Here is a 24,195-nt window from a genome sequence, read left to right on the forward strand (position 1 = left end):
GAAGTGTCTACACTTGAATTTAAAACAAACTGCAGTACGTGCTGTTTGAATGGTAATCTATTACAAAATTAATAAAAAACAATATAAAAAAAGAAAACAGCTGACAGGGCCCCAGCCAAGCCTTCCTTTGGTTCCAAGTATTTATAAGGCCAGGCGACAACAGTGTTACAGTGGGCTGGTAATGTATTAATGGTAAAGCATCTTTTTCATAAGGTCAAACTGCAATACCAGAATCTGAGATGTTAGTGCTCTGCAAGACGTATCAAGCATCACATCTATTTCACTGTAGAGGATTGTGCCCTGAAGCAGAAAAAATTAGTATTTATTTTACAATTAGTTTTCAAAATTCAGTGGTAAGAATCAATAAAGAATCAGTAAAAACCTTATGCCTCACAATACCTTTTAAAACCCACTAGGCTTTTCTTTTAAATTAAAACCTCGTAATTCTTTACAGCCAGAAAAATACAGGTTTTTAATTACCATTTTTCATTTCCATTGACAATCACTAGTTCCTGGAAAGAGCTGGCAGTGATATGATATTTACAGACAAGAATTAAAAAGAAACCCAACATTCTGCGGTATGCAGAGTGATGTACTACAGTCATTTTTCTTCTAGGAACAGCCTTTTAAAGAAAAGTTATGCACCTAAAATTATGGTATTTCTCTTCTACATTATTTAGACGTATTAATGCAACCCTAGCTTCCCTGGGAATGCTGTGTAGTAACACTATCCAACGCCACGAGAGGGCAGCAAAGTCCATTTAAAAGGAAGTCTTGGAGGCTACTTTCCTGTTGTAGCATCCCTCTTGCTGCACTGATCACAAGCTCAATTCTGTGCCAGAAACTAAGGGCAGTTTTGGTTACATGTTCTCAAACTGCATGGCTCTAATTATCATACAGCGTCATAGAATTGCATGTAAATCAGGAATTCTTTCAGTCGTGGTGGTGTTTTTTTTTAAATGTAAATTAAGAAACTTGTTAGCTTTTAACAAATATACTACATATGTGTAGTAGAACTGCATGTATACAATACGTTTCAATCAGGATTATCAAGCCTTTCTTCAGTCTAGTTTGAGAACCACTCCTTTTCAAGATTTGTGAGATGACTATGCTGCAGCTGGGAGGCTCCTGTCTAGCCTGTGAAACTACTTCAGACAATCGCGTTATGCAGGATCCTAGCAGGAAGACTGAAAACCATTGTGCCTTGAAGAACCTGTCAGACTTCAAAAGCGCACAGAGAGCTTAACCTTGTAAACCCCTGGACACTATTATAAAGAACAGTAATTTAAAACGTAATTGGCTTTCTTCTCATGTAACCTTTCATTACAGCAGCAGCGTTACAGTTCAGTGGTAACTGCAGATCTGAAAAATACTAAAACCCCCAAACTAAAATCACATTGTCATAGGTACTTACTACATGCAGTTATACTCTTGCATACAGTGGACTATTTTCCTAAATATTGTACTGACTACTTTCTCAGTCCAAAACCATCAAAGCATTAATGTGGACATTCAGGACACCTGGTCTGCTTCCTGAAAATCGAGTGTGAACAGCTCAGGAAACTGGAATCTGAATTCTAGCTACCCAAATCCTTCTGGTGGGCCTACTGCATCTCCGTGCTCTTCTAGAACTCGTGACACTTGTTTCAGAGATTCTGAACTAGAAAGGTAACAGCCTAGGTCTTCTAAATTATTTGGAGAAGATGCTGTACTGAGTAAAGCACCCACTCTAAACAGTTCTGCAAACACTCAAATTTTAAGACTGTATCAGGCATCACTACAGCCACAGAATTACAAACCTCCGGGGAATAAAGGGTGCAGTTTGTTCTTCAGATAATCACTTAGCGATCACTACTGATCTTGTAAAACAAAGATCTCTGACGTAATGAATACCACTGTCTTACAGTTTAATTGAATCTAAATCCCCATGGCTAGTCCGCAGGGAAGGAAGAGGCGCAGAGGTATAAAAGGGATATAGACCATCTAAACCAGAGCCTTACTAAGCTTCAAGGAGACAAACAATGTTAAATTACTAAATCCTCAATGTCAATATCATATTTAATGTAAAGGAGAACATGAAAATATTAAAAACTAGATCTAGACACATTAATTTTGACAGCATTATTCTGTTAGTACATATTACTAAAGCACTTCTGTAGTTTCTAACCAAAACACAAAAGAGATTTACTGCACAGTACCTGTTTAAATCAGTCAGCAGTATTATTTTCTAGTAAAATATGTATGAGTAAACACTCAAAACTTGATTTCTAAAAAGTATTTGCTCATCTGTAAAAAAATAGCTTCACCTCATGCTCAGCTAAAAATTTCATCTTCATATGGAAAATAGAAATACACATATATATGTACACACACATATATATATATATTTTATGAATCAATGACAGTGCTTCTTATGCCTGGCTTACCAAAGCACTATAGAGTAGGTACACAGCATAGGTACACAGCAGAGGCAATGCAAAACTCCCCATACACTATTGCCAAGGGGCCTTTATTCTCACCCAGAATGAACACTTCTGAAGACAAAAGCATTAAATCTAAACTACTAGCAAGCTTGGCTTGCAAGGCACACAAAATAATTACCTCCAAAAGCCCAGACTTTAAAAATCCTACTCTACACCAAACCCTAGAAATGCTGCAATGTACCATCAAAGTAAGCACTATGAAGCTTAAAGGAGTTTCTATAGCATAGGAAAAATACTTCCTCCTGATGTTTTTTGTCCCTGGGAGTGAAAGGGTAGTTCAAATTCATGACCTTACTGCTCCAACTGATTACAGTAAAGAAGCAGTTAACAGACAACTGACAAATCCCTTCAAATGCAGGAAAACCGACACTGGAACAAAGTAATTAACACATTCCTACTTTAGGATGTTGGATAAGAGTTGGTGAGAAGAGACAGAAAACAGTAAAATATCACAAATATCTTGTAAAAGGGAAATTGGTCTTTTAAGCTACAAACTGCAGCAGTGTCTGACAAAGGGGTTATAAAACCATGCACCCTTTCCCAGTATTGTGCTCTAGTATTCTGGCGGCTGAAACATGAGCAACCGAGTTTGATGCCCTTTTTAAAACAGGAGTTAAACTTAGCTGCACCTGTTGATATCAAGCAGGCAGGACAAGTTTTGAAGGTGGAGGGAGAGCTGCATTTGACAGGCATTATCAGAATACCAATGGAAACTGCATGCAGACATGAACTTATGATGTTGTTCTACTCTGAAAAGTGATTATGTAATAATCATATACCCTTCTTAAAATATACTCCCTTTTATGTCAGGTATAACTTCTCACTTGGTGCGAAAGCTTTGCCTTTTTTGTTTTATTTTTTATATGTGAGAACAAAACAAATGCTTCCAAAAGTGGCTGATGAATACACCAGAATAGATTCAACAGGACAGACAATTAACTGCAGAAATAATCTTCAACTTTCTGTGCCAGTGCACCTTGGATATAACTGCGCAATGGCACAACACAAGGCAGACTGCATAGAATGCTGAAAAAATTACTGCATTTTTGTGAAAGCAAAAATCCAAAAGACCTCAATTGCCAAAGTTTCAGACTTATCTGGTAATGTAGCAAAAATTTACCCATAATCAAGGTCCACTTCATTTGGAAGATGAAGAGGCAGTACACATGGAAGCCATCAAGGTTGTGTCAATTTTCAGAGTACAACTGCACATTCTGGCCTTTACACACTGATCTAGAACATGATTTAACAAGCTACTAAGCTTAGTTCATACAGCCAAACAGTCCTAAATGGATTCAAATCAGTATTTAACAATGTCTGATGACAGAGGTAATCCTCTATACGGTTCACAGTTTATTTTCTCAGCATTGAAAGAAGTCTTTCAACATTTATCAAATGTGAAACACCACAAAACTTTGGCTGTTTTGAATTTTTCGATAATGCCTTCCAAAATTTGATTTCAGTATAGTTTTCAGCCATATGAAAACTACTGTGAGAGTACTTTGAACAGAAAGAAAGAAAGAGATTTCCATGATAACCCCATTGTCAGATGTTCAGAACTTTCTCAAAAGCCGCCATTTGGGCTGAAACTTTCCATGCTCGGTCTCAGCCCAAAGGTGCACTTTGTAGACCTGAAAAAGGAAAAAAGGTAAGTAAAAAAAAATAAAACGTGCTGAAACATCCCCTTGCCCAGTTTTACTTTGGGTATTCAGCACTTAACTATGAAGGGGATACTGAACTGGAAATGTAATATATTTAAATTACTTTTTAAACCTTGTTATACAAATCACTCACACATGTCTCAAAGTGTATTCTGGTAGGCACTTTTAAAGTTTTTCCTATTTCATTTGTACTTACAGAAGTACAGGGGATTAGGTTGCCTATTACACACACAGAATTGTGCACTGAACAGTTACTGGAGCAACAGGCAATTTAATGTTGAGATGACATCCAGTTTCACTGTATGATTTTAGCATCCAAATTAAATGACCATAAATATTTGCAGTGAAAAACAGAGAAAGCTTATCAAGTAACCTCAGGTTAGAGGCATTATCTTCTAAGTATGCTGCAGGCTGTGGTGGGGTTTCTTTCAATTTTTAAATTAATTTTTTTTTTGTGTTTTTTTTTTTTTTAAGTTTTGAGCCCCCATGTCATCTAACTAGCTCAAAAGATTTTCTAAAACATTACTATCATCATTCCTTAAAAAAATGCATTTGATAACAGAAAGCCACCACTGACGAAGCCTTTGCTACTTCTTTCAAAATGCATTTTTTTTCCACCAGCCTGGTGCTAAACCATTGTCTTCCTGGCAAAGCATCTGGGCCACGGGATAGCAGGCTCACTTGATGCACAAATTGCCTTTCTATATGTTTTACATTGAGTCCTTTGCTCACTTTCCTGCTTTAGAAAAGTAGGGGGCAGTAGTGAAAGTCTGTTAAACACAGTATCATCTTAAAACGTCCTTTAAGCGGTAATACACTGAAGTAGAAAAAATGTAATGCACCTTTGTTTGTCATACTGTAGAAACATAACACACAAAGGACCAGTAAATCTTACTGGGCTCTCTATCGGGCTTCTGCAAGGGAAGAAAAACCACCTGTTGGCCTGATACTGCAAAACGCTGAGTGCCCTCCCCTGTTAAATCAAGGAGCATTTGAGAGCGCTCTTCACCTTTTAGGAATGGCACCTCTTCATTACAAAACTGTTTAACAGCAAAGGTAACGTGACATCTCTTATGCAACATATATTTTACACACAGAAATACATACACACATACAAACAAAAAGTGGTTTTTTGTTTTTTGTTTTTGTATTTTTTTACCTAAATGCAAACTGGATGAGGATCCATGTGATGAAAGTGATGGCGGTGGCGTAAGTGAATGTCCTGGCGTTTGGCTTGGCAGAGGCATGCCTATTGGACTTGGAGAGGAGGAAAATCCCAGACTATTGTAAAATGGCTGCCCTATGGGTGCTAGGCTGCTACTAGATCTTTTGTACAAGTCAGAGCTAGTAGATAGAGAATCTCTCCTTGTGGCACTACTACTTGCAGAACTGCCAACTGAAGAAGAAATAAAAAGACCCTAATTACACAGTGTCAACTGAATAAAACCTATCCCCAACTACAGCTGGGCAATAACAGATGCGATCACAATAATTACAGCAATCGTTATGACAAAGACAATTACTGTGATAACCACACATGCTTTTAAGTAAATTTAAGTGGGTATAAACATACCACTGATAAGTAATTTCACCAATGCCCATGTCTTTCAACATTTCATTCTAGACTTCTCATAGTAATATTGCAGTACTCCGATTTACCCGCCTGGCTTCAGGCTTTGGGACAAACATGGAATTTAAGAGATTAAGTTACACTACCACTTTATAGAACAAAAGATTCTAAAAATATTCCCACTGAACTCATTGTAATTGCTTTTCCACTGTAAATTATCAGTCAATGATACTTGATTTCAGGAAAAAGGCTCAAGACAATTACTTGTTGTCATTTAAGGGTTCAGAAAACAATTTATGTTCCTGTTCAGCTGTTTCTGAACTTCCTCTTGTTTGTGAACCCCTCACCTGCAGGAAAAAAACAACTACTTAAAATTCCCTATGAGAATTATGGTTCTCAAAGAGGTGTTTTGAAAAGATATTATAAAGAGGGAATAAATAGGCTAAGAACAAGATGAGAAGCAGAGCAGAGACAAGAAAATGATGGTAAGAAACTAAAAATGTAATTTTACTGCTACCAGTATTTCTGAAAGTTGAATTAGACTAGAAGCTTGGATAGCAGTGTATTAGTGAAGGACTGGTTATCCTGCACAGCACCATTCAGCAGGGTAATGAACAGTCTAGGATAAATCTGGAGAATAATAACCTTTTAGAAATGTTAAATTCTAGTATCTGTTGAATACTAGCGAAATATTAAACCAGAGTACCTATTTTAAACACTGGAACATTATTATACTCATGAACAAAACCAAAATTCTGGATATTTTGATAACAAAGATGCTTCTTAAGCTGAATTTGGAAAATTGATTTCTACTTCCAATTTAAAAACGAGAAGGCCAAAATTTATACTTCCATAATCTTTACCCTTCTTAGGTACCTTCCTACTAAAGCTATCAGCGGGACCCAATATAAAGGTTGCCTGATACTTCCTATTTTAAGACACTTCTGGTTTTTTTTTCCTCATAACATTAGCAACTTGGCCAATACGTTTCATGGCAGGTACCTGCTTGGACCAAATTTTGCAAAGTAGTTATGCCCAAACAATACTACAATTTCAGAAAAACAGACAAGGAAAGATGCTTTATGCTTAGCAAAATAATCCAGCTACCTCTTATATGAGAAGTTAATGCTTTCATGTACTCAGACCAATCCGCTAGCAACGGAAGACCTTTACTTTCACTTTACCTCTGACTGAGCTAAAAATCTTAGCAAATATCATAGTTCTTACAAGTTTAGCACAGATCTCCTGCAGACTCATAGGTGAAAACTTAAAACTCCTGTCCATACACAGCATGTCTGAGATGGCTGATAAAGATTTTCCCTGCAATTTAACTTTCTAGGCATCTGTGTGCCATGCCAGAAATGGACTCAAATTGCTGTCCAAGGTCCCACCTTGTGTTTGGAAAGCACATCAGACCTTGTGGAAAGGAAGCCTTCTACTTCAAAGGCAGAGGAGACAACAGCCAAACACAAGAAATACACTAAGGAAAAAGGTAAAAGGAAAAAAAAAAAAAGAAAAAGAAATAGGAAACCAGAACAAGGAAGAAAGAAAGGTCAGACAGGAGCCAACAAGGACACTGCAAGAAAAACTGCAAGCACTTTCGAAACCAGTGGGACTAAAGATGAAAAGAGAGCAGATCTGAAGAAAAGTTAGGCTGTGGAAGGTATATGTAACTGTGGGGCAAAAAGCTGATGATGCACACATTACACAGTACAAGCAGAAACAGAAACATATTTGGAAGGGAAAGTGAGAAATAGGTGTTGCCTGGAAACTGGGAAGGAAGACATACTAGAGAAGAAGCCAAAACAAAAAAAACCAAAACTGGACTAACTAGGCAAGGAGTCTGAGAATAAGAAATCAGAAGAGCAAATTAAGGCAGGAGTTGAAAGAAATCTCAAGATTTAAGACTAGCTCTACAAGTTCTGGCTCAGCTACAGAACCATGTGAATATTAATACAGCGCTACCTGAGGGACTGTTATTTCTCTAGCTATGAATAAAGCCAAGCAAACTTTAGCTTGCTTTCAGAGTTTCTTACTCAGCTAAATTACTGCAGCTTAACAAGTTACTGTGAACCAGCTGAATTGCACTTTCACACACACACAAGCAAAGCTCACAAAACCCAGCTTGAATTAGCTTACCCCTCTTCACCACTATCTAAGCTAATGCAATTACTTTACACTTGTTACATGCCAGAAATCGGCATCTGGAAAGCTGCCATAGTGGATATAATTCTTAGTTACCTGTTAAGCTGCAGTAACTTACCATGTACCTAAACGTTTAAAATGAAGTATGAGTGACCTCATAATAAAAGAGACTGCAAAGTACGAACAGCCATTTATATGGTATGTTTGCCACTTCTGGTTTTTATTCTGTGATTCAGTCATTTAGCTACAACATGTTCACCGCTGCTTTTTTGCAGAGCCATTATTTTTCCCCCCCTGCAACAACTGAAAACATAAGGGGAAGATCTGTATTGCCACCTGTCAATCTTCATGGCTGTATTTTAACTGAAATTCAATCTTTACAACACATTGTAGGGAGTTACAAAGAAGCTGAAACTTTGGCAAATAAAAAATTAAACTTGCTTTTAATTTGCCTCAACATGTAATAACCCTATCTGTTTAAGTATTCATCAGTGTAATTAATTTCATATGTGCATACTGCTCAGGAACTCTTAAAACCAAAAAATAACCAGGAAGCATTTTTAAAGTGGCTGTTATGGCAAGTACAATTCCTACTTGGCAGAAGGGCACTTTCAATATATTTTTATTCAAACGGTATTACTAAAAATATTTCAGGTTTCAACAGCACCTTTCATCAGCACTTCTCAAACTGCAAGAGCATAGGCTTTCTGCTTCCCTGTGGAAACTACCATGCTAATTAAATCACCTGGGATACTGCTGCAAGATTTCAGCATATGGTGTCTATGCTGAAGGCTTCGGACAAAGCTTGAGCTGACCTCTGCTACAAGAATAAAATCTTAATCTCCTGTGCCAGAAAGAACTATGCTGATTCTTGAGTAGATACACAACTCAAATTTGTATTTGTGGAGTAATGCTGGATAAAGACTTTAAAAAAAAAAAATATTCTAGAGACTTAAGTGAGTGCAGTGGATTCAATATGCAGATATCACTATCTATCAATAAAATGAAAATGTACCTAAAGAGGAACACAGCTACTAAGAATTCACTGAAATTCTGCAAGTAGCTCAGGACAAATTATATTACAAAATACAGCACCTGGATAGCACAGTTACTTTTAAATAAGATTTACCTGCTGTGATATTATGGAAAATTAAGAAACCCTACATGACTGAGTAGGCTCTGCATTTTTATCCTTTTGTTAAAGATGGTCTTTAAAATCAGGTATTAGAGAGGAGCAGTGTTAAACTTGATTCTGATTTCCTAGCTTTAGTTTTGTTCAAATGAATAATTTTTTAGGTTATTTATGAACAACAACGAGAAAATCACTGTGTTATTATGCAGTACATTTGGTGCCAGTATTCACCTCCATTTAGCTACCAAATAACAGGTATTGTGTTTTAACTCTGAAGGGCATGTTTTTCCTTCTGCTTTTCCATATATTAAGTTATTTTGTAACAATCTTTTTACCTTTCAACATTTAGGTTTTATTTCCCTTGGGGCATTAAATTTTGAAAAGAATACTGCTAGTGTACATAAATTTTCCCCAATTCCTACCAATCTGCAAGATATATAAGACTATAAAGACAGTCCATTCATGAAATAATAATAGCTGTGACTTAAAGAGATTAATAGCCAAAGTAAATATTGTTTAGAAAAGATAATTTTTCTTACTAGTACTAAATCTGAAAAAGAAGAAAACCTACCTTGCATATTTAAAAATTGTGTGAATAGGAAATTTCTGCTTCAGGGCAGAAAGATGACGGCAACATTAACTATTTTTTTTTTTTCCTTGTTCAATACTAATAGGTTGATAATACTTAGGAGCATCTGTTGAAGTCATTTAAGGCCCCAAACTTGCGCAGAACTATTTAGGCTTAACTGTATCTAAGATTAAATCTACCAGAGTTAACAAGGACTACACTTGAGTATTAAGTCTTTTCATTTTAGAAATCCTATGTGGTGGAAACATACACTTCAATATTAGATCAAATTTAGAAAGTCATATGCTATTTAATTTTTTTAAGAAACTTGGAATTTTCCTGACATGAAAATTACACAGAAGAATGCATCTCTCAAACATCATCAAGTGTTACTTTAAGCACGGAATGAAGAATTCCTTGATAATAAAAAGGTTACTAAAATCAGTTACAAACTTCTGGGGCAGAGTACAGTGATCAATATGGAAAAGTGTTTTGGAGGTATCTATGACTACAGATCATCCTTCAAAAATACATCTTCTATATAGAGCTCAAATGAACTTAAACCCCCTTTTTTCTTCCCTGTAATTTGTTTTAAATTTGAATAACCTATTTTTGCATTCTTTTTATAAATGTATGTGTATATATGATGACTGGATACAGATACATTTTTTTGCTTAACACAAAAGTCTCACAGAATTTCCTCACTATATTAACAACCTACCTGATGAGCCAAATCCACCAAGTGCAGAGCCGATAGCTGCTCCTAAAGAGCTGCTACTTCCAAAGCCAAGAGATGTGCTTCCTGGTTGGCCAGGACCATGTGAAAAAAGGGAACTGCTCTGGGAGTTATTGGTCAAAGAGTTACTGCCATAAAATGAATTGGATTGTAGGCTACTATTTGTTTGCTGTTGCTGTTGTTGTGGCTGGGCACCAAGTGGCCGAAAAAGCCCGTTCGTGGCTCCCGCGAGATTGTTTGCTGTTCCTCCAGCTGAAGCAGCTGCAGCTGTAAAACACACGTTTTCAATCACAATTACTCTCTTAAACATTTCTGACTGAAAATGGGCTATTCAGATCTAAATTGTATTTTCTTGAAGCCCTCTTTAACAAGCAGAAATTCAAATATTAAAGGACTAAAAGAGACTTTCTAGTATTACAGTCTTAATTACTCAAGGAAAAAAATGAAGAAAGCATACGTTGTAGGCTAAACAAGGCTGTACAATTGTTAATATAATTGAGGGAATTTTCAGTGTAAACATACAAGACATTACTGTTTACTGAACGGTAATGTTATATCCAAAGTTGCAATAGTAGAGTTGCAGCTAAATCATTCAAAGACATCTTCAACTGCTGATGGCTAGAAGCAAGTTCTGCATCAAGAAAGAAGCTTATAGATTAACTTAAAATCTAATTTTCTGAACAGATTAAAAAATTCAATCTAGTGCTAGTATTTAGTTTAACAAATGCAATAAATACAACGGTTCAGTAAAGTAGTACCAGAACTGATCACTGACAGAAAGAGAAAAAAAGAAAACTAGAGACTTAATGTAACTAATTCTCCTCTTATGCTGTCCATTCTAGCTTTTTTCCTTGCCGCACTTTTCAGAAGAAAGTATGTTCGGAAGAAAAGCATAGCAAGGCCCAGAGCAAGCACTCAATCATCTTCTGCCAGGCCGAAGCAATGAAATGATGCTTCTTAGGGAACGCCATTTAGGGGACTGATGAGAAGTGCATGCTATATGCATGGGGAGAGGAAAGGGGAAAATGCTTATATCTGACAAGCAACAACATTTGCAGAAACACGTCTGTATAGCTATGGTGAGAATACTGTAAATTTTAATTAAAAAAGGAAAACTACCTCTCTGAGAAACAGCCTCAGAGAAAGGGAGGCAACAGTGTAAGAGAGCAATCAGGCACAGTATATCCTTCACAGCTAGAAAATTGCACAGATTAATGCAAAATACATCAACAATATCAAATACTCATCAACCTCCACACACGATAAAATACTTACCTGCTTGTGCTGCTGCAGAACTGATTATAACAGGAGTTGAGGCCACTAATCTGACTGGTGCTCCAAGGCCAGTTCTTGCTCCAGGGCCTACTACTAAGGCACCAGTCTGATCGTAATAGGCAGTGGGAGCTAGTACTTGATAGCCTACACAACAAAGAACAAAAGAATTAGCAGCATAGTGTTATGGTTTAGTATTCTGAACCTAGGACATACAAATAGTCTCAGCAGTCAGCTTTTTTTCTCTCCTTGAAATAGTCTGACAACAAACTACAAGGCGGAAAACAGCACAGCTGCCATGTGGCCTTAGAACATTCACTGGACATAAAAATAAAACACAGTGATCATCATAAAAGACTGCAACAAAATCTTATTTAGGAATGCTTTACATAGTTTGTTAAAACTAGAATAACAGCTAAATTTAGTGAAGTTGAATTTTATTTTCAAAGTTAACAAAGTAAGCTTCATAGTGAAAAGGTGCAGGAACACCACTGGCCATATTCAGATTACAGAACCAATTTCTTTCAGCAACTGAAATGTTCTACATTTATCTTGTTGACTATTCTTATAAAACAATAAATCAAAACACAAAAGAATTTCAGTATTCCCCCCACGTTCATATGAATATGAATTCAACTATGAATATGAATTCTTTTCAACTAATTCTTTTAAGAAAAAAAGGCGAAATTACAAAAATCACACATCTTTGTATGTGTAAGAACCAAGATTTTGCAAACTATTTTAAGTTAGTTTCCATGTATGTTCAGAACTAGGTCTAGCAGAGTTCTCGCTGAAATACATATAGACCTGAACATAAAGACCTGGACCTGTAATTCCAGGTGAGTACCTCAGTCACCAGGCTTCCAAGTCACATTTTCTCCTCCTCAGTTTCTAAAACACCTGTGTAATCTCCTGACTAGACGCCTTGCTCCAAAACCAGCTAGAAACACCATCTACCTACCGGCCTAGTGTTTAAAATACTCTGCAGGGAAGCTGGAAACACAGATCCAAATTCTCTCACACCAAGAAGATCTGAAGATATGAATGAGACTCCAATAATAAGTGAACAGGAGAGGAATGGTTAAGATCGAGATCTTTAGGTTCAATTCACTGTTCCAGAGAGGAATACACTATACTTTTTTGAAAAACTTGCTATTATTACCATTTCAAACCTGTTTGCTCTCACTGCTCACCACTTCTTTTGTATTTTAGGTGCTTCTACTTCCTCTCTCACCAACTACACAGCAAGGCAGTTGTCCTCCACAGAGCCTGTCTGAAAGTCTGGCTAGTGAAACCCAACCAAAACAGGTTCCTAGAGTTGAATTGGTCAGGAAACCTTCACTGTAGGTTCCACTGCCTCTTCCACCTACAGGATTGTGCTGTGCTGCTCTGCTACCTTTACTACTAAGAAGGGCTGCTACATTCCCAAGGTAGAAAGAGGTCAGAGTGATGGCTGTCTCTTTTACTGTAGTTCAGTAGAAAAAACAGCATAGAGTACCAGATGATTTGGACAGCTCCGCCTATGTTCCTGCACACATTAGCAGTTACTAGTATCTACATAATTTCTACCTTTACTTGTAGCACACTCAATTGATAATCCCATCTTGGTCCCACCATTTGTTACTGTTGTATCATATAAAACCACTGTTTCAGAACTCCCTCTTCAAATGTGCAAACCCACAAATAATGCTACAGCAGTATAAAAAAGGCCTGATCATTTATTTACACCTGTCCTGGGTTTACCAGGAGCCGTTTTGCTCCTTCTTAGTAACTGGTGCAAGCTCTGTGTTTTGACTTCCAGCCTGGGCAGAGAGCTGATAACACCGATTGTTTTTAATTGTTGCTAAGTAATGTTTATTCTGGCCAAGGATTCTATGAGTCTCATGCTCTGCTGGGGACGAGGGAGGCCGGAAGGAAGCAGAGACAGGACACCTGACCCAAACTAGCCAAAGAGGTATTCCATACCACAGCACGTCATGCCCGGAGAGGTAACTGGGAGTTACCCAGAAGGGCAGGCTCTCTCTCTTCGGGGGGGTCGAACTCGTTCGGCGGTGGTATCGTATTCTCTTGTTATTTTCTCTTATCAATATTATCATTGGCGGTAGCAGCAGAGATTTGTGTTATACCTTAGTTACTGGGCTGTTCTTATCTCAACCCGTGGGAGTTACATTCTCCTGATTCTCCTCCCCATCCCTCCGGGAGTGGGGAAGGTCGGGGGGGGGGGGGGGTGTGAGTGGACGACCTGTGTGGATTGGTTTAAACCATGACAACACCCTTGTGCTCATAAGATGCTAATGCACAGTATTTTATAGGACTTCATGCCCACAATGTAAACAAGCCTACTTCCAATGCAAAATACTGGGGGAGGGGGTGAAGTAAAACCAAACCAAAACAAAAAACGAAACAAAAAACCCCCAACCTCACACAGTATTGCACAAATTAAATGTACTGGGATTAACACTAATGCATTAATTTTCATTTTCTAAAATAACTGACTAGTATGAACACTGCATTAAAAAAACAGAATCCACTTGCACTTGCTCTCTGCTCTAGAAAATGGTTAATTTCTCTTGATATTTCCTTGCCACTGTCTTATCTGTGATGCCACCCACAAACAGGCTATGTCAGTATATCAAGATACCATCCATCACAGAAGGTCCAAGCTATAACTGGGTGCTTCTGCGTTCCTAATCTCAGAAATGAACACATTCTGACCTGGAATAAGAAGCCTCTTAGCTTTCTACTCTAATCTACTAAAACAACACAATGTAGGACTATTTGTGAAATTGCCAAGATCTTGCTAAGTGCATCTGCAGCCTCAAGGGTGTAAAAATATTTGGTTTGACATCAGAAATACAATTTCAGAGAGACCATCCCGTATCAGATTAAGTAACTGAAGAACAGCTCTCACAGCAAAACTTAACTCTTCTTTCCCTTCCTTTACAGTACTCCATGATCTTTGCCCTTCACCCCAGAAAGGTGAGCACAAAATTTAAAACTATTTCCAGCCTTCTCTTTCATCAAAGATGAGATGATGACTTGCCAGGTCTTCTCTAATTCCCTCTCTCCTTCTGTTTCAGTTTTTATTACCTCTCCATTTACCATCATCTCCCTGTGGCGACATAATTTCCACTCTAGATTAACAACTATCAAAGCTCCTTACAGTGCCTTCACATTGAAGGTTACTGTAGTCTTCCATTGCAACCAAAAACCTAAACCATACTCTGCTTCCTAATCAGTTTCTGATCACACCTCTTATTTTAGAATGCAACTGCTCCATCTACACTTACGGTCCCTAGATCAGCAGGGAATATGAAAGTAAACAATCTGGTTTATCACTAGTGCTTTGCTGAAATGATTTTTAATTGTCTTTGAAACTAGAGACTCTGAGAACTTTCTGGATTCTTTTCACACAAACCTTAAATGTTCTTAAAAGAATGAGAGGAAATCTGTTCTGTTGGCTCATGCAGCCCTTTCTTAGTGTTGCTCTTATCCATCCAGTAATTTCTTCAGTGGCTTTCACTGGATACTTCACAGTCTCTTCTCACATTTTTGTATGTAATATCACAAAGCTCTGCCCAGATCTCCTACTCTCTTCCCTCTATGTAGCTTCTCTTGTTGATGGCACCCAAAACGTATGTCGGAGTTTGTCACTTCCCTCTACTCAATTTAAGTTAACAGATGTGACACTTCTTCCTGCCAACTCTATTATCTGCCCCTTTTAACACTATCATCCTGACACCTCTCTCTCTCTCCCCACTCAGGAGCATAACTCAGGAGCAAGTCATTGTAGAGTCCTCTCTCCTGATGCAGAAAATTTACAGCTTCTCCTTTCTCAACATTCCCAAGATCTGATTATTTTACTCTGCATACAGATTTGAAAAAATATTCAGCTCTTGATCTTCCAGCTTTCCTTAAATGCTGCAGTCTTCACTTCAGTCTCCCAAGCTCACCAAAACCTGAATCATTGTAACCTTTCCTTTGTTCCGATGAAGACGCATACACCTATCTTTGCACTTGCCCTCACACAAATTCAGAACTTGCTATCCTACCAGTAAGTGATTTATACTTTCTATAACCACTGTAACTTTGACAGTATTGTAACTCCCTGTATGTCTGCCACAATTAAATTTTACTTCTATTTATACTTCTTGGAGGCATAGAATGCATGACCCACTGCAATGTCACACTTTAAACATCTCCAAGTAATAAAAACATCAGTACCAATAGACAAAAATAGTTGATTTTAATGTTTTATGTATGTTTTCAAGACAACTCAGTTTACATGCCCACCTGCATGTTAGATGCACTATTATAGTCAGCGTTAACAGCTTCACTTGCGTGAATTCGGTAAGACTAAGTCGTATCTGATCTAGCCAATGCAGACAATGAAGCCTCAGGAGCGATTCAGATGACCCACTGCTAGACATCTACTTTACAGTGAGCTGAGCAGGTCTGTAGCCTTTGGACGGCAACTGCACTAGGGAGGACCTTCACTAAGCACCATGACTCCTTAGACAACCAAAGTCAGGTGCAGATTCCTCAAGCAGGACAACTAAGCAGAGTCCAGCCATTGTCTGTGTTGAGGACTGGTTTTATTCACAGAAAAAAAAGCAACCTGATCATATTATGATGAAGTTGGTACCCTCTGGCTTCGTCTTGTACGTTTATGCAATAAGAAACTATCTGGTTTATAAGAATCCTTGTTACTGAAAGACTTGATAATTAGGACTGAAGAATTTAAACCGATTGCCCAACTCCAATGCAAAATGTATTTCACTTCTGATGCTTTTAAAAGAGAAGCTGTTTTTTTTTCTGGAAGAGATTTAACAGAAAAAATCACATTAAAAGTAATCTGGAATTCAGACACTTTCCCTTTGTGCTTAGGATAAGATATGTGCCTTAAGTGCTACATGAATACACCTCCCTGAATACTTAATACAGAAACACTTGAAATACCAAATTTGAAAAATAGAACAATCCCCTAGTTGGGATAGCTCATGAATTTCATTCAGCATGAAGGCTGTGGCATGGAGAAAGCAGCAGAAACAGTTTAAAGACAGCAGCTGGACAAGTTGAATAATATACTCATTTATTAGCTCACAGTGAAACCTAACTACAGATATTGTCTCTGTAAAGAATATTCAAAACCTTGAAACTCAGTTTGGACATACGCTTTCTTGTAAAACATCTAAGTCAATTGAAACAAGAATTTAACATATTTTCTGCTTGTTTATTCCATTACATATGTTCATCGGTTACTACCTGGGATTCACTTAATCACATTCTGCTATCTAGATGTAATTTACTCATCTTGACTCAATTTTACAGTAAGTGGATAGAAAAAGGCAGCTCTGGAGCAAAATGCACTTTATCCTAAATCAGGTAAGTAAAATAGAGGCGGATGAATCAACAGTAAAAGTTCCTATTTCTCTTCATTACCTACAGAAAGAGACTTAAGTATCTAGATCACAGACATGTAAAACAGTATCATGATTCCCATCTAAAGTGGCCTGTATCCATTTCATCATCCTATATCCTTCTCTTTCACCTAAGAAGAATCATCATCACTCCCTATGACTCACTACAAAACCATTGTATGATGACTGAGAAAATAAATGCCTGGTTTGCTTATATTTTGAGCCCTATTCCCTGCAACAGTGTGGTCAGTAAGGCTGAATGCCAGTTGCACACAATTCCTACGACAGAACAGTAAAAAAAACCTGAACAATGTTTTTCTCTGTCCATCCAGGCATGCAGCAGATGGGACCAAGAAGTACCCTATAATGGAAGCTGAATAAAAAGGTTCCTGCCCTCACGGAAAATCTCTTGGGACTTGTGGAAGAAGAAGTCCAGTCTTCACATAAACTCAGCAATGCAAGAGCCTATCCTGCATTTGACCACTCAGTATTGCTTTTAATTACCCCTTTGGGGAGGGTTTTTTTTTGTGGGGTTTAAGAACTATCCCTGACTTAAGACAGACACTTTGTTTTTTGAAAATAATGCTACTTTTTGTGACATGAAGTCACAAATCTGGTCTGGATGAAGGTCTCACATGTTGACTGGAATCAAGCTAAATCTCATGGGCTTTTTACAAGTCATGGACCACCCCCCCCCCCCATTTTAGAAATCCATGTCCACAGTGAGAACTAGTAATACTACCCCACCTCCCCCCCCAGGCAAAGACATACAAAAAGAAGTACAGCTAAACCTTTGAAGCTTTTGCAAAAAGATGCTTACAGCATCTCTGGTATCACTGCATGCTTTCTGCACTGCTTTGGTGAGGTGCAGAGACACCATTTGGCAGGTGCTGTGACAGCACACTTCGCTGATTCCTCATTTTATGTGGAAGAGAAAGATTCTCTCTGTAGGAGAGGATCTGGTTCGAGACCATCTTCAAAATCTGAACACACATAAGTCCGTGGGACCTGATGGAATCCATCCGCGGGTCCTGAAGGAGCTGGTGAATGAAGTTACTAAGCCACTGGGAAAAATCATGGCAGTCAGGTGAAGTTCCCGACGACTGGAAAAAGGGAAATATAACCCCCATTTTCAAGAAGGAGAAAATGGAAGACCCAGGGAATTACAGACCAGTCAGTCTCACCTCTGTGCCTAGTAAAATCTTGGAGCACATTCTCCTGGAAGGCATGCTAAGGCACATGAATAACAACAAGGTGCTTGGTGACAGCCAGCATGGCTTCACTGAGGGGAAATCCTGCCTGACCAATTTGGTGGCCTTCTATGATGGGGCTACAGAACTGATGGATAAGGGTAAAGCAGTTGATGTCATCTACCTGGACTTGTGCAAAGCGTTTGACACTGTCCCACACGACATCCTTGTCTCTAAATTGGAGAGATATCAATTTGATGGATGGACCACTCGGTGGATAAAGAACTGGCTGGATGGCCGCACACAAAGAGTTGTGGTCAATGGCTCGATGTCCGGCTGCAGACTGGTAATGAGTGGTGTTCCTCAGGGATCGGTGTTGGGACCGGTCTTGTTTAACATCTTCATCGCTGACATGGACAGTGGGATTGAGTGCGCCCTCAGCAAGTTTGCCAATGACACCAAGCTGCGTGGTCCGGTTGATATGCTGGAGGGAAGGGATGCAATCCAGAGGGACCTTGACACGCTTGTGAGGTGGGCTGATGCCAACCTTATGAAGTTCAACCACGACAAGTGCAAGGTCCTACACCTGGGTTGGAGCAATCCCAGGCACAGCTACAGGTTGGGCAAACAAGAGATTCAGAGCGGCCCTGCAGAGAAGGACTTGGGGTGCTGGTTGATGAGAAAACGAACATAAGCCGGCAGTGTGCGCTCACAGCCCAGAAAGCCAACCGTATCCTGGGCTGCATCAAAAGGAGCGTGACCAACAGGTCGAAAGACTTGATCCTGCCCCTCTACTCTGCTCTTGTGACACCTCACCTGGAGTACTGGGTGCAGTTCTGGTGTCCTCAACATAAAAAGGACATGGAACTGCTGGAACAAGTCCAGAGGAGGGCCACGAGGATGATCAGGGGACTGGAGCACCTCCCGTATGAAGACAGGCTGAGGAAGTTGAGGCTGTTCAGCCTGGAGAAGAGAAGGCTGCATGGAGACCTCATAGCAGCCTCCACTACCTGAAGGGGGCCTATAGGGATGCTGGGGAGGGACTCTTCATCAGGGACTGTAGTGACAGGACAAGGGGTAATGGGTTCATACTGAAGTAGAGGAAGTTTAGATTGGATATAAGGAAGAAATTCTTTCCTGTTAGGGTGGTGAGACACTGGAATGGGTTGCCCAGGGAGGTTGTGACGGCTCCATCCCTGGCGGTGTTCAAGGCCAGGTTGGATGAAGCCTTGTGTGGGATGGTTTAGTGTGAGGTGTCCCTGTCCACGACAGGGGGGGTGGAACTAGATGATCTTGAGGTCCTTTCCAACCCTAACTATTCTATGATTCTATGATTCTAAAAGCTGAAGATACTACTGTATGGTAAGAAATAAATATGGCAGTTATAACACAAAACAGAAAAGAAAAAACACAGGAGCCAGACTGTTCAGCAGCTAGAGGCTTAGAATCTGATCATGACCAGAAAATGCACAATGCAGTCCTGCAGCATCCAGCAGCAAATTAGCTCTGACTTCTGAAGGTTATGAGGCATCTGACAGCAGGGCTGACAGAGGAGAATCTGTACAAGTCAAACTCAGTTGCAGCTACCTTCATCATTACCTAACTTAAATCAAGTAAAATCTTAGCTTTCATATTGAAGAATGGCCAAGTATACTTACCTTGTTCTGGCTGAGGTAATCATACCAAACACCTTAAAACGATGCTGAACTTCAAGCTAATGCATTTATCACATATGTACTGAGACTAAAAATACCTATTCCACGGGTATATTCTGAAGCCATGTATGCTAAAAGGATCTGAGGCTCCAAGCTTTGGAGTGCTGCCACTTCAAGCACATTGTGATCTTCAGAGATGACTAAGCAGTAATATTCTTTTAAATTTCCTAATTTTGGATTCTGCATTTTAGATTTTATTACTACATGCTGCAAGTAAAACATCACTTCAGGAAGACAAATTAATACTTCCTGTTACATCAGAATAACCAGACAATTCATGACCTTTTAAGAGAGCATACAATTGCTTCATTTTATATGAAATTCTCCTGCAAAAACCAACCATACTCCTTGTGCACACATTTGTAACAACAAATACAAGAGAAAATGCTTGAAACTTCTTGTGCTCTAAGAATGCTGTGCCAGTATTTTAATCCAACTGAACAATATAAAACTATGTAGAACTCAGTTCTAAGAAGCTTACCATTAACATAACAAGACTTGGAGAGTTAATCTGTTATGTAATAACACCAACATTTTAAGTTTCAGTGATTCTCTCAATCCACTGGTAGCGTACATACCTGGCATGCCTGCAGCAAGACCCTGACCAAAAGCCAAAGCTGGATTTGCTGCTGCAGCTGCTGCAAGTGACTCTGCCTGCTGCCCTTGCTGACCCTGACTGGGAGTGAGTGGGCGCTGAGTTGCTCCAGCACGCAGAACCTGGAAAAGACCAATAAGACACCCTTTCCTTAAAAGATAAGAAAGCAAGCCCATTTTGTGCTGAAAAAAGTATATCTCAGTTCCTTTGCATATTTGATGCCACTTAGCTCTGAATTTCGTTTTGGGAATACTCCACCTTGCTGGTTTCACAGATATGAGAAAGAATAAAAGGCATGTACTATTTGCTGACAAATGTGGCAATGAAGTATCTGCCCTGCTCTGCACAGAAGAGCTCATACGTGTTCCATCAATGGTAATAAAGGACAAAAATCTGTAAGAGTTATACATTTATGATTTCCATTATTTATTAACTGAACAGCTGTCCTTCCCTGATAAATACATTCACTTACATTATTTTCAGGCAACTGAATGATTCAAGTCTGAAAACTTCAGAGCTTGTAGTAACTCGTCTAAATAATTAACATTACAGTGCCAACAATACTGCAAAAACGCAGCCAGTGAGTTCCAAGAATTCACCTAACACTATCACCGTGCAACAGAGGTGTATTTTGTTACGTTCCAACAGCTTATCTCTGATTGAATTTGACTGAAAAGCAATCTAAGTTCTTTCAACTACTCTACTCCTTTTGGTTAAAATAATCTCTGGGTCCAAAATCAGACAGAAATACAATTTACAATATATCCCCACAAAACATCTTACCTGTGATTTGCATAAATTGGATATTAATGTTACAGAGAAAGCAAAATAACACTGGAGAGATGATACACATATAGTTATCAATGCAGTTCACTAGTAACAATTACCAGTAGGAGGAAAGATCCACCTGAATATTCAGTGATGAAGCTACGCTACAACTTCATGATAACTCAAAAGTGATTTCTCATACTAAATTTGTCAGAATGGCATTGAAATTAAGCATACTGCCAGTAAACCAAACAACCAACCACAGTTAACATTCACTCAAGCATAACATCATTGTAAGATTTTGGCTTTTCTTTCATGGAAAAAGGCCACTGAAAGATTGTAGAATGCTTTTTTAAATGCACCATTTACCATCTGATACAACACAGTACCTGAATTACTCAAAATTTTCTAGAAGCTGATCTTTATGTACAGAAAATGTTAAGGTAAGGCTTTAAATGCGCATCTCCTTTTTATTAAGAACCTACCGGTTGCTGTCCCTGTTGTGCCTGTGAAGCTGCTTGCTGATTTGCGGTGGTATTTGCTGCTGCAGCTTGCTGCTGAAATAAATTGGCTGGATACACCCCCCATGGAACACCATAATACTGAGGTGGAACCACAGCAGGACCTAAAACCAGAAAACGTGATTATTCCATCCACTGCAGCTAAAGTAACTGTTTATATTGTTTGTAGCATCCATCATTGATCTATCTTCTAAATATCAAAACAGAAATCAGTATTAAAAAAGAAATTAATTCCCATATTAGCCAAAATGATACATGAACACAAATGGGTTAAAGGATTCCCATCAAAACATACCTTCTCTATGAAAACATAAATACCCTTGTGAGACTTGGGTGACAAATCAAAAACTCAATCAAAGTTTATATACCAAAGAACATTCAAAATCAGTTTCCATGGTTGGAAAAATATCATTTCAGAACACCACAGAATGAACCAAATTCATCCTCCCAACAGTGTTATACTGAGACTTTAATAATCTATTATTCCTCCATTCTGTATGCCTCCTTTGCTTATAAACACAACTACTGCCTCTGCCTCCCCTGCCTACTACATCACTTTCCAGAATAGACACACTTACCTCTTCTAGTCTATTCATAAAGAACCTGTAGAAGGCTGAGCACTCTGTGTCATTTCATTGTACACATCAAGCATTATGTACGCATTCATTTTGGTTCTTTCTACTGCCTTTCCTGTGAAACCATCAACTGGGGATACAGGTTTTGTACAAAATGTACTGCTCAGGTTTGGGCACTAACTGGGACTTGAATACTCAGTGATGGTGTTTCACAGTGATACCTATTAACTTTAAAGAGACTTTCCTGAGCTTGATGTTTATCTGTTGTCTGCGCCTTTCAGCATGCCGGGAAACATCTTTATTCTCATGCCCACTGGGAATGAGAAAACCTGGAATTAGGAAATTAATGCACGGAGTAAAAACATACAAAGAAAAGTTAGCTGTCTCATCTTGTGAAAATAATACATACTGCTAATGTCAGATGAAACTTTATTAAGGATGAACATTTTTAGACCAGAAAAAAACCTAACTGCTGCATATAAAAGTCCAGTGGAAATACTCAGAATCCACATACAACAGAAACTGAATCCCTTTCCATTTTAGTGAAATTTTTCAAAATGGCAATATTAATTTTCTTACAAGTCCCTCCTTCCTAGAAACACATTTTCAGAAAAAAAACAGGATGGATTTCAACTTTTTTCTAATTTCATTCAGTAAAATTATTAAGATAAACACTAGAAAGTGTTCAGTTACCTGCTAGGGTAGCTGCTGCAGCTAATCCAGCTGCAGTGTATGGGTCAGTACCTGGAGGAGCAGCACTGATAATGTATGGGTTTGGCACAAAAGCAGCTGGAGCCAAGCCTGCTGAGAATACGCCTGCTACAGTAATAAACAGAGTTTAATTATAGCTGACATACTTAGCAAGCACCATCACATTCAAACCAATCAAATCACAAAGCGTATCTGTCAGAATCAGAACTGCTTGCACTTCAGGAGTTTCTAAGAGCAGGTACACTGCTACAGAAATCAACACTTTATGTCTTTTCACCATTCTTGCCTTACTAATCCCAAGACCTAACAGCTTTGTTTTGCTGTACCTACAGACTCCAGGGAGATTTATAACCTATGTATCTACCCACCCTTATACAGAAAAGATTATACAAAGTGGAATTTACCTTGCCCACCTTTAACTATCTAAAAGTTACACTAGTCTTGCAACAAATCTCTATCAGACAAATCATCTAGTGTCTTAGCTGAATCAGCTAGAAAGAATGAAGCACCTGCTAGAGATACAAATCTCTTTTCCTTGACAAGAGGGAAATAAAAAAAAATCTAACCAGATAGTTTAAATCAAACACCTGGCTTTTAACCAGCCAGTTATGAGATGCTAATCTTACTTTCAAGAATCCAAATTTGATATAAGGACTGTAATGGAAGGAGAATGCAAACAAAACATTCCTACCAGTTTCTCCAGTCAGCCAGGTTCATGTACTTTTTCCAACACTGAGGCAGCAACTACTGCAGCAAGCATGGCACATCAAACTATGTTCCTCCTTCTTAAATAGGAGGCTTCTTGCTAAACTTCTAAGTAATATGAGTATCAGAAGAGGCTGCATTTGCAAGGGGCAAGACACAGGTGACTCCTCAGTCAGCACTGTATAAAGTAGGGGCTTCTCTGCAGTTCAGAAGTCAAAGGCAGACAGAAGACAAGAACTGGGGATCCCACAAATATCTCAATTTGCCATGCTCCCAGCTGAAAGGCTGTATGAGTCAGCTGTATAACACTAAAGACTTGCCACTTTTAAACACCAACTGTAGGCTGCTGACCCTTCTGCCTCCTTGTTGAGTTGCCAGCACACCAAAAACTTTACGCATCCAATTAATACACTGAATTGCTTTAAAGG

At 38.7% G+C, this 24,195-nt stretch overlaps 1 protein-coding gene and 1 long non-coding RNA gene across 10 annotated transcripts in view; one reads left to right on the plus strand and one right to left on the minus strand.

Moving 5' to 3' along the window:
* Window positions 1–24,195, minus strand: part of PUM2 (pumilio RNA binding family member 2) — an 84,324-nt gene that overhangs the window by 12,773 nt on the left and 47,356 nt on the right. For 5 of the 9 annotated variants that reach the window (XM_065681706.1, XM_065681705.1, XM_065681707.1 and 2 more), the window contains 6 exons: window positions 23,045–23,170; window positions 21,741–21,880; window positions 20,471–20,609; window positions 11,571–11,714; window positions 10,281–10,562; window positions 5,304–5,540 (listed from right to left, as the gene is read on the minus strand). In XM_065681706.1, coding sequence (XP_065537778.1) covers window positions 5,304–5,540; window positions 10,281–10,562; window positions 11,571–11,714; window positions 20,471–20,609; window positions 21,741–21,880; window positions 23,045–23,170 — 1,068 coding nt within the window. The remainder of the gene's footprint in view (window positions 1–5,303; window positions 5,541–10,280; window positions 10,563–11,570; window positions 11,715–20,470; window positions 20,610–21,740; window positions 21,881–23,044; window positions 23,171–24,195) is intronic. The other 4 variants (XM_065681703.1, XM_065681701.1, XM_065681709.1 and 1 more) reach the window with 2 other exon arrangements.
* On the plus strand, window positions 13,583–17,543 carry LOC136014442 (uncharacterized). Its single transcript, XR_010612708.1, has 3 exons — window positions 13,583–13,621; window positions 14,514–14,546; window positions 17,320–17,543. It is a non-coding gene; the product is annotated as an uncharacterized LOC136014442 (long non-coding RNA).

The sequence above is a fragment of the Lathamus discolor genome, chromosome 5, assembly GCF_037157495.1.
Source record: "Lathamus discolor isolate bLatDis1 chromosome 5, bLatDis1.hap1, whole genome shotgun sequence".
Taxonomy (NCBI): Eukaryota; Metazoa; Chordata; class Aves; order Psittaciformes; family Psittacidae; genus Lathamus; species Lathamus discolor.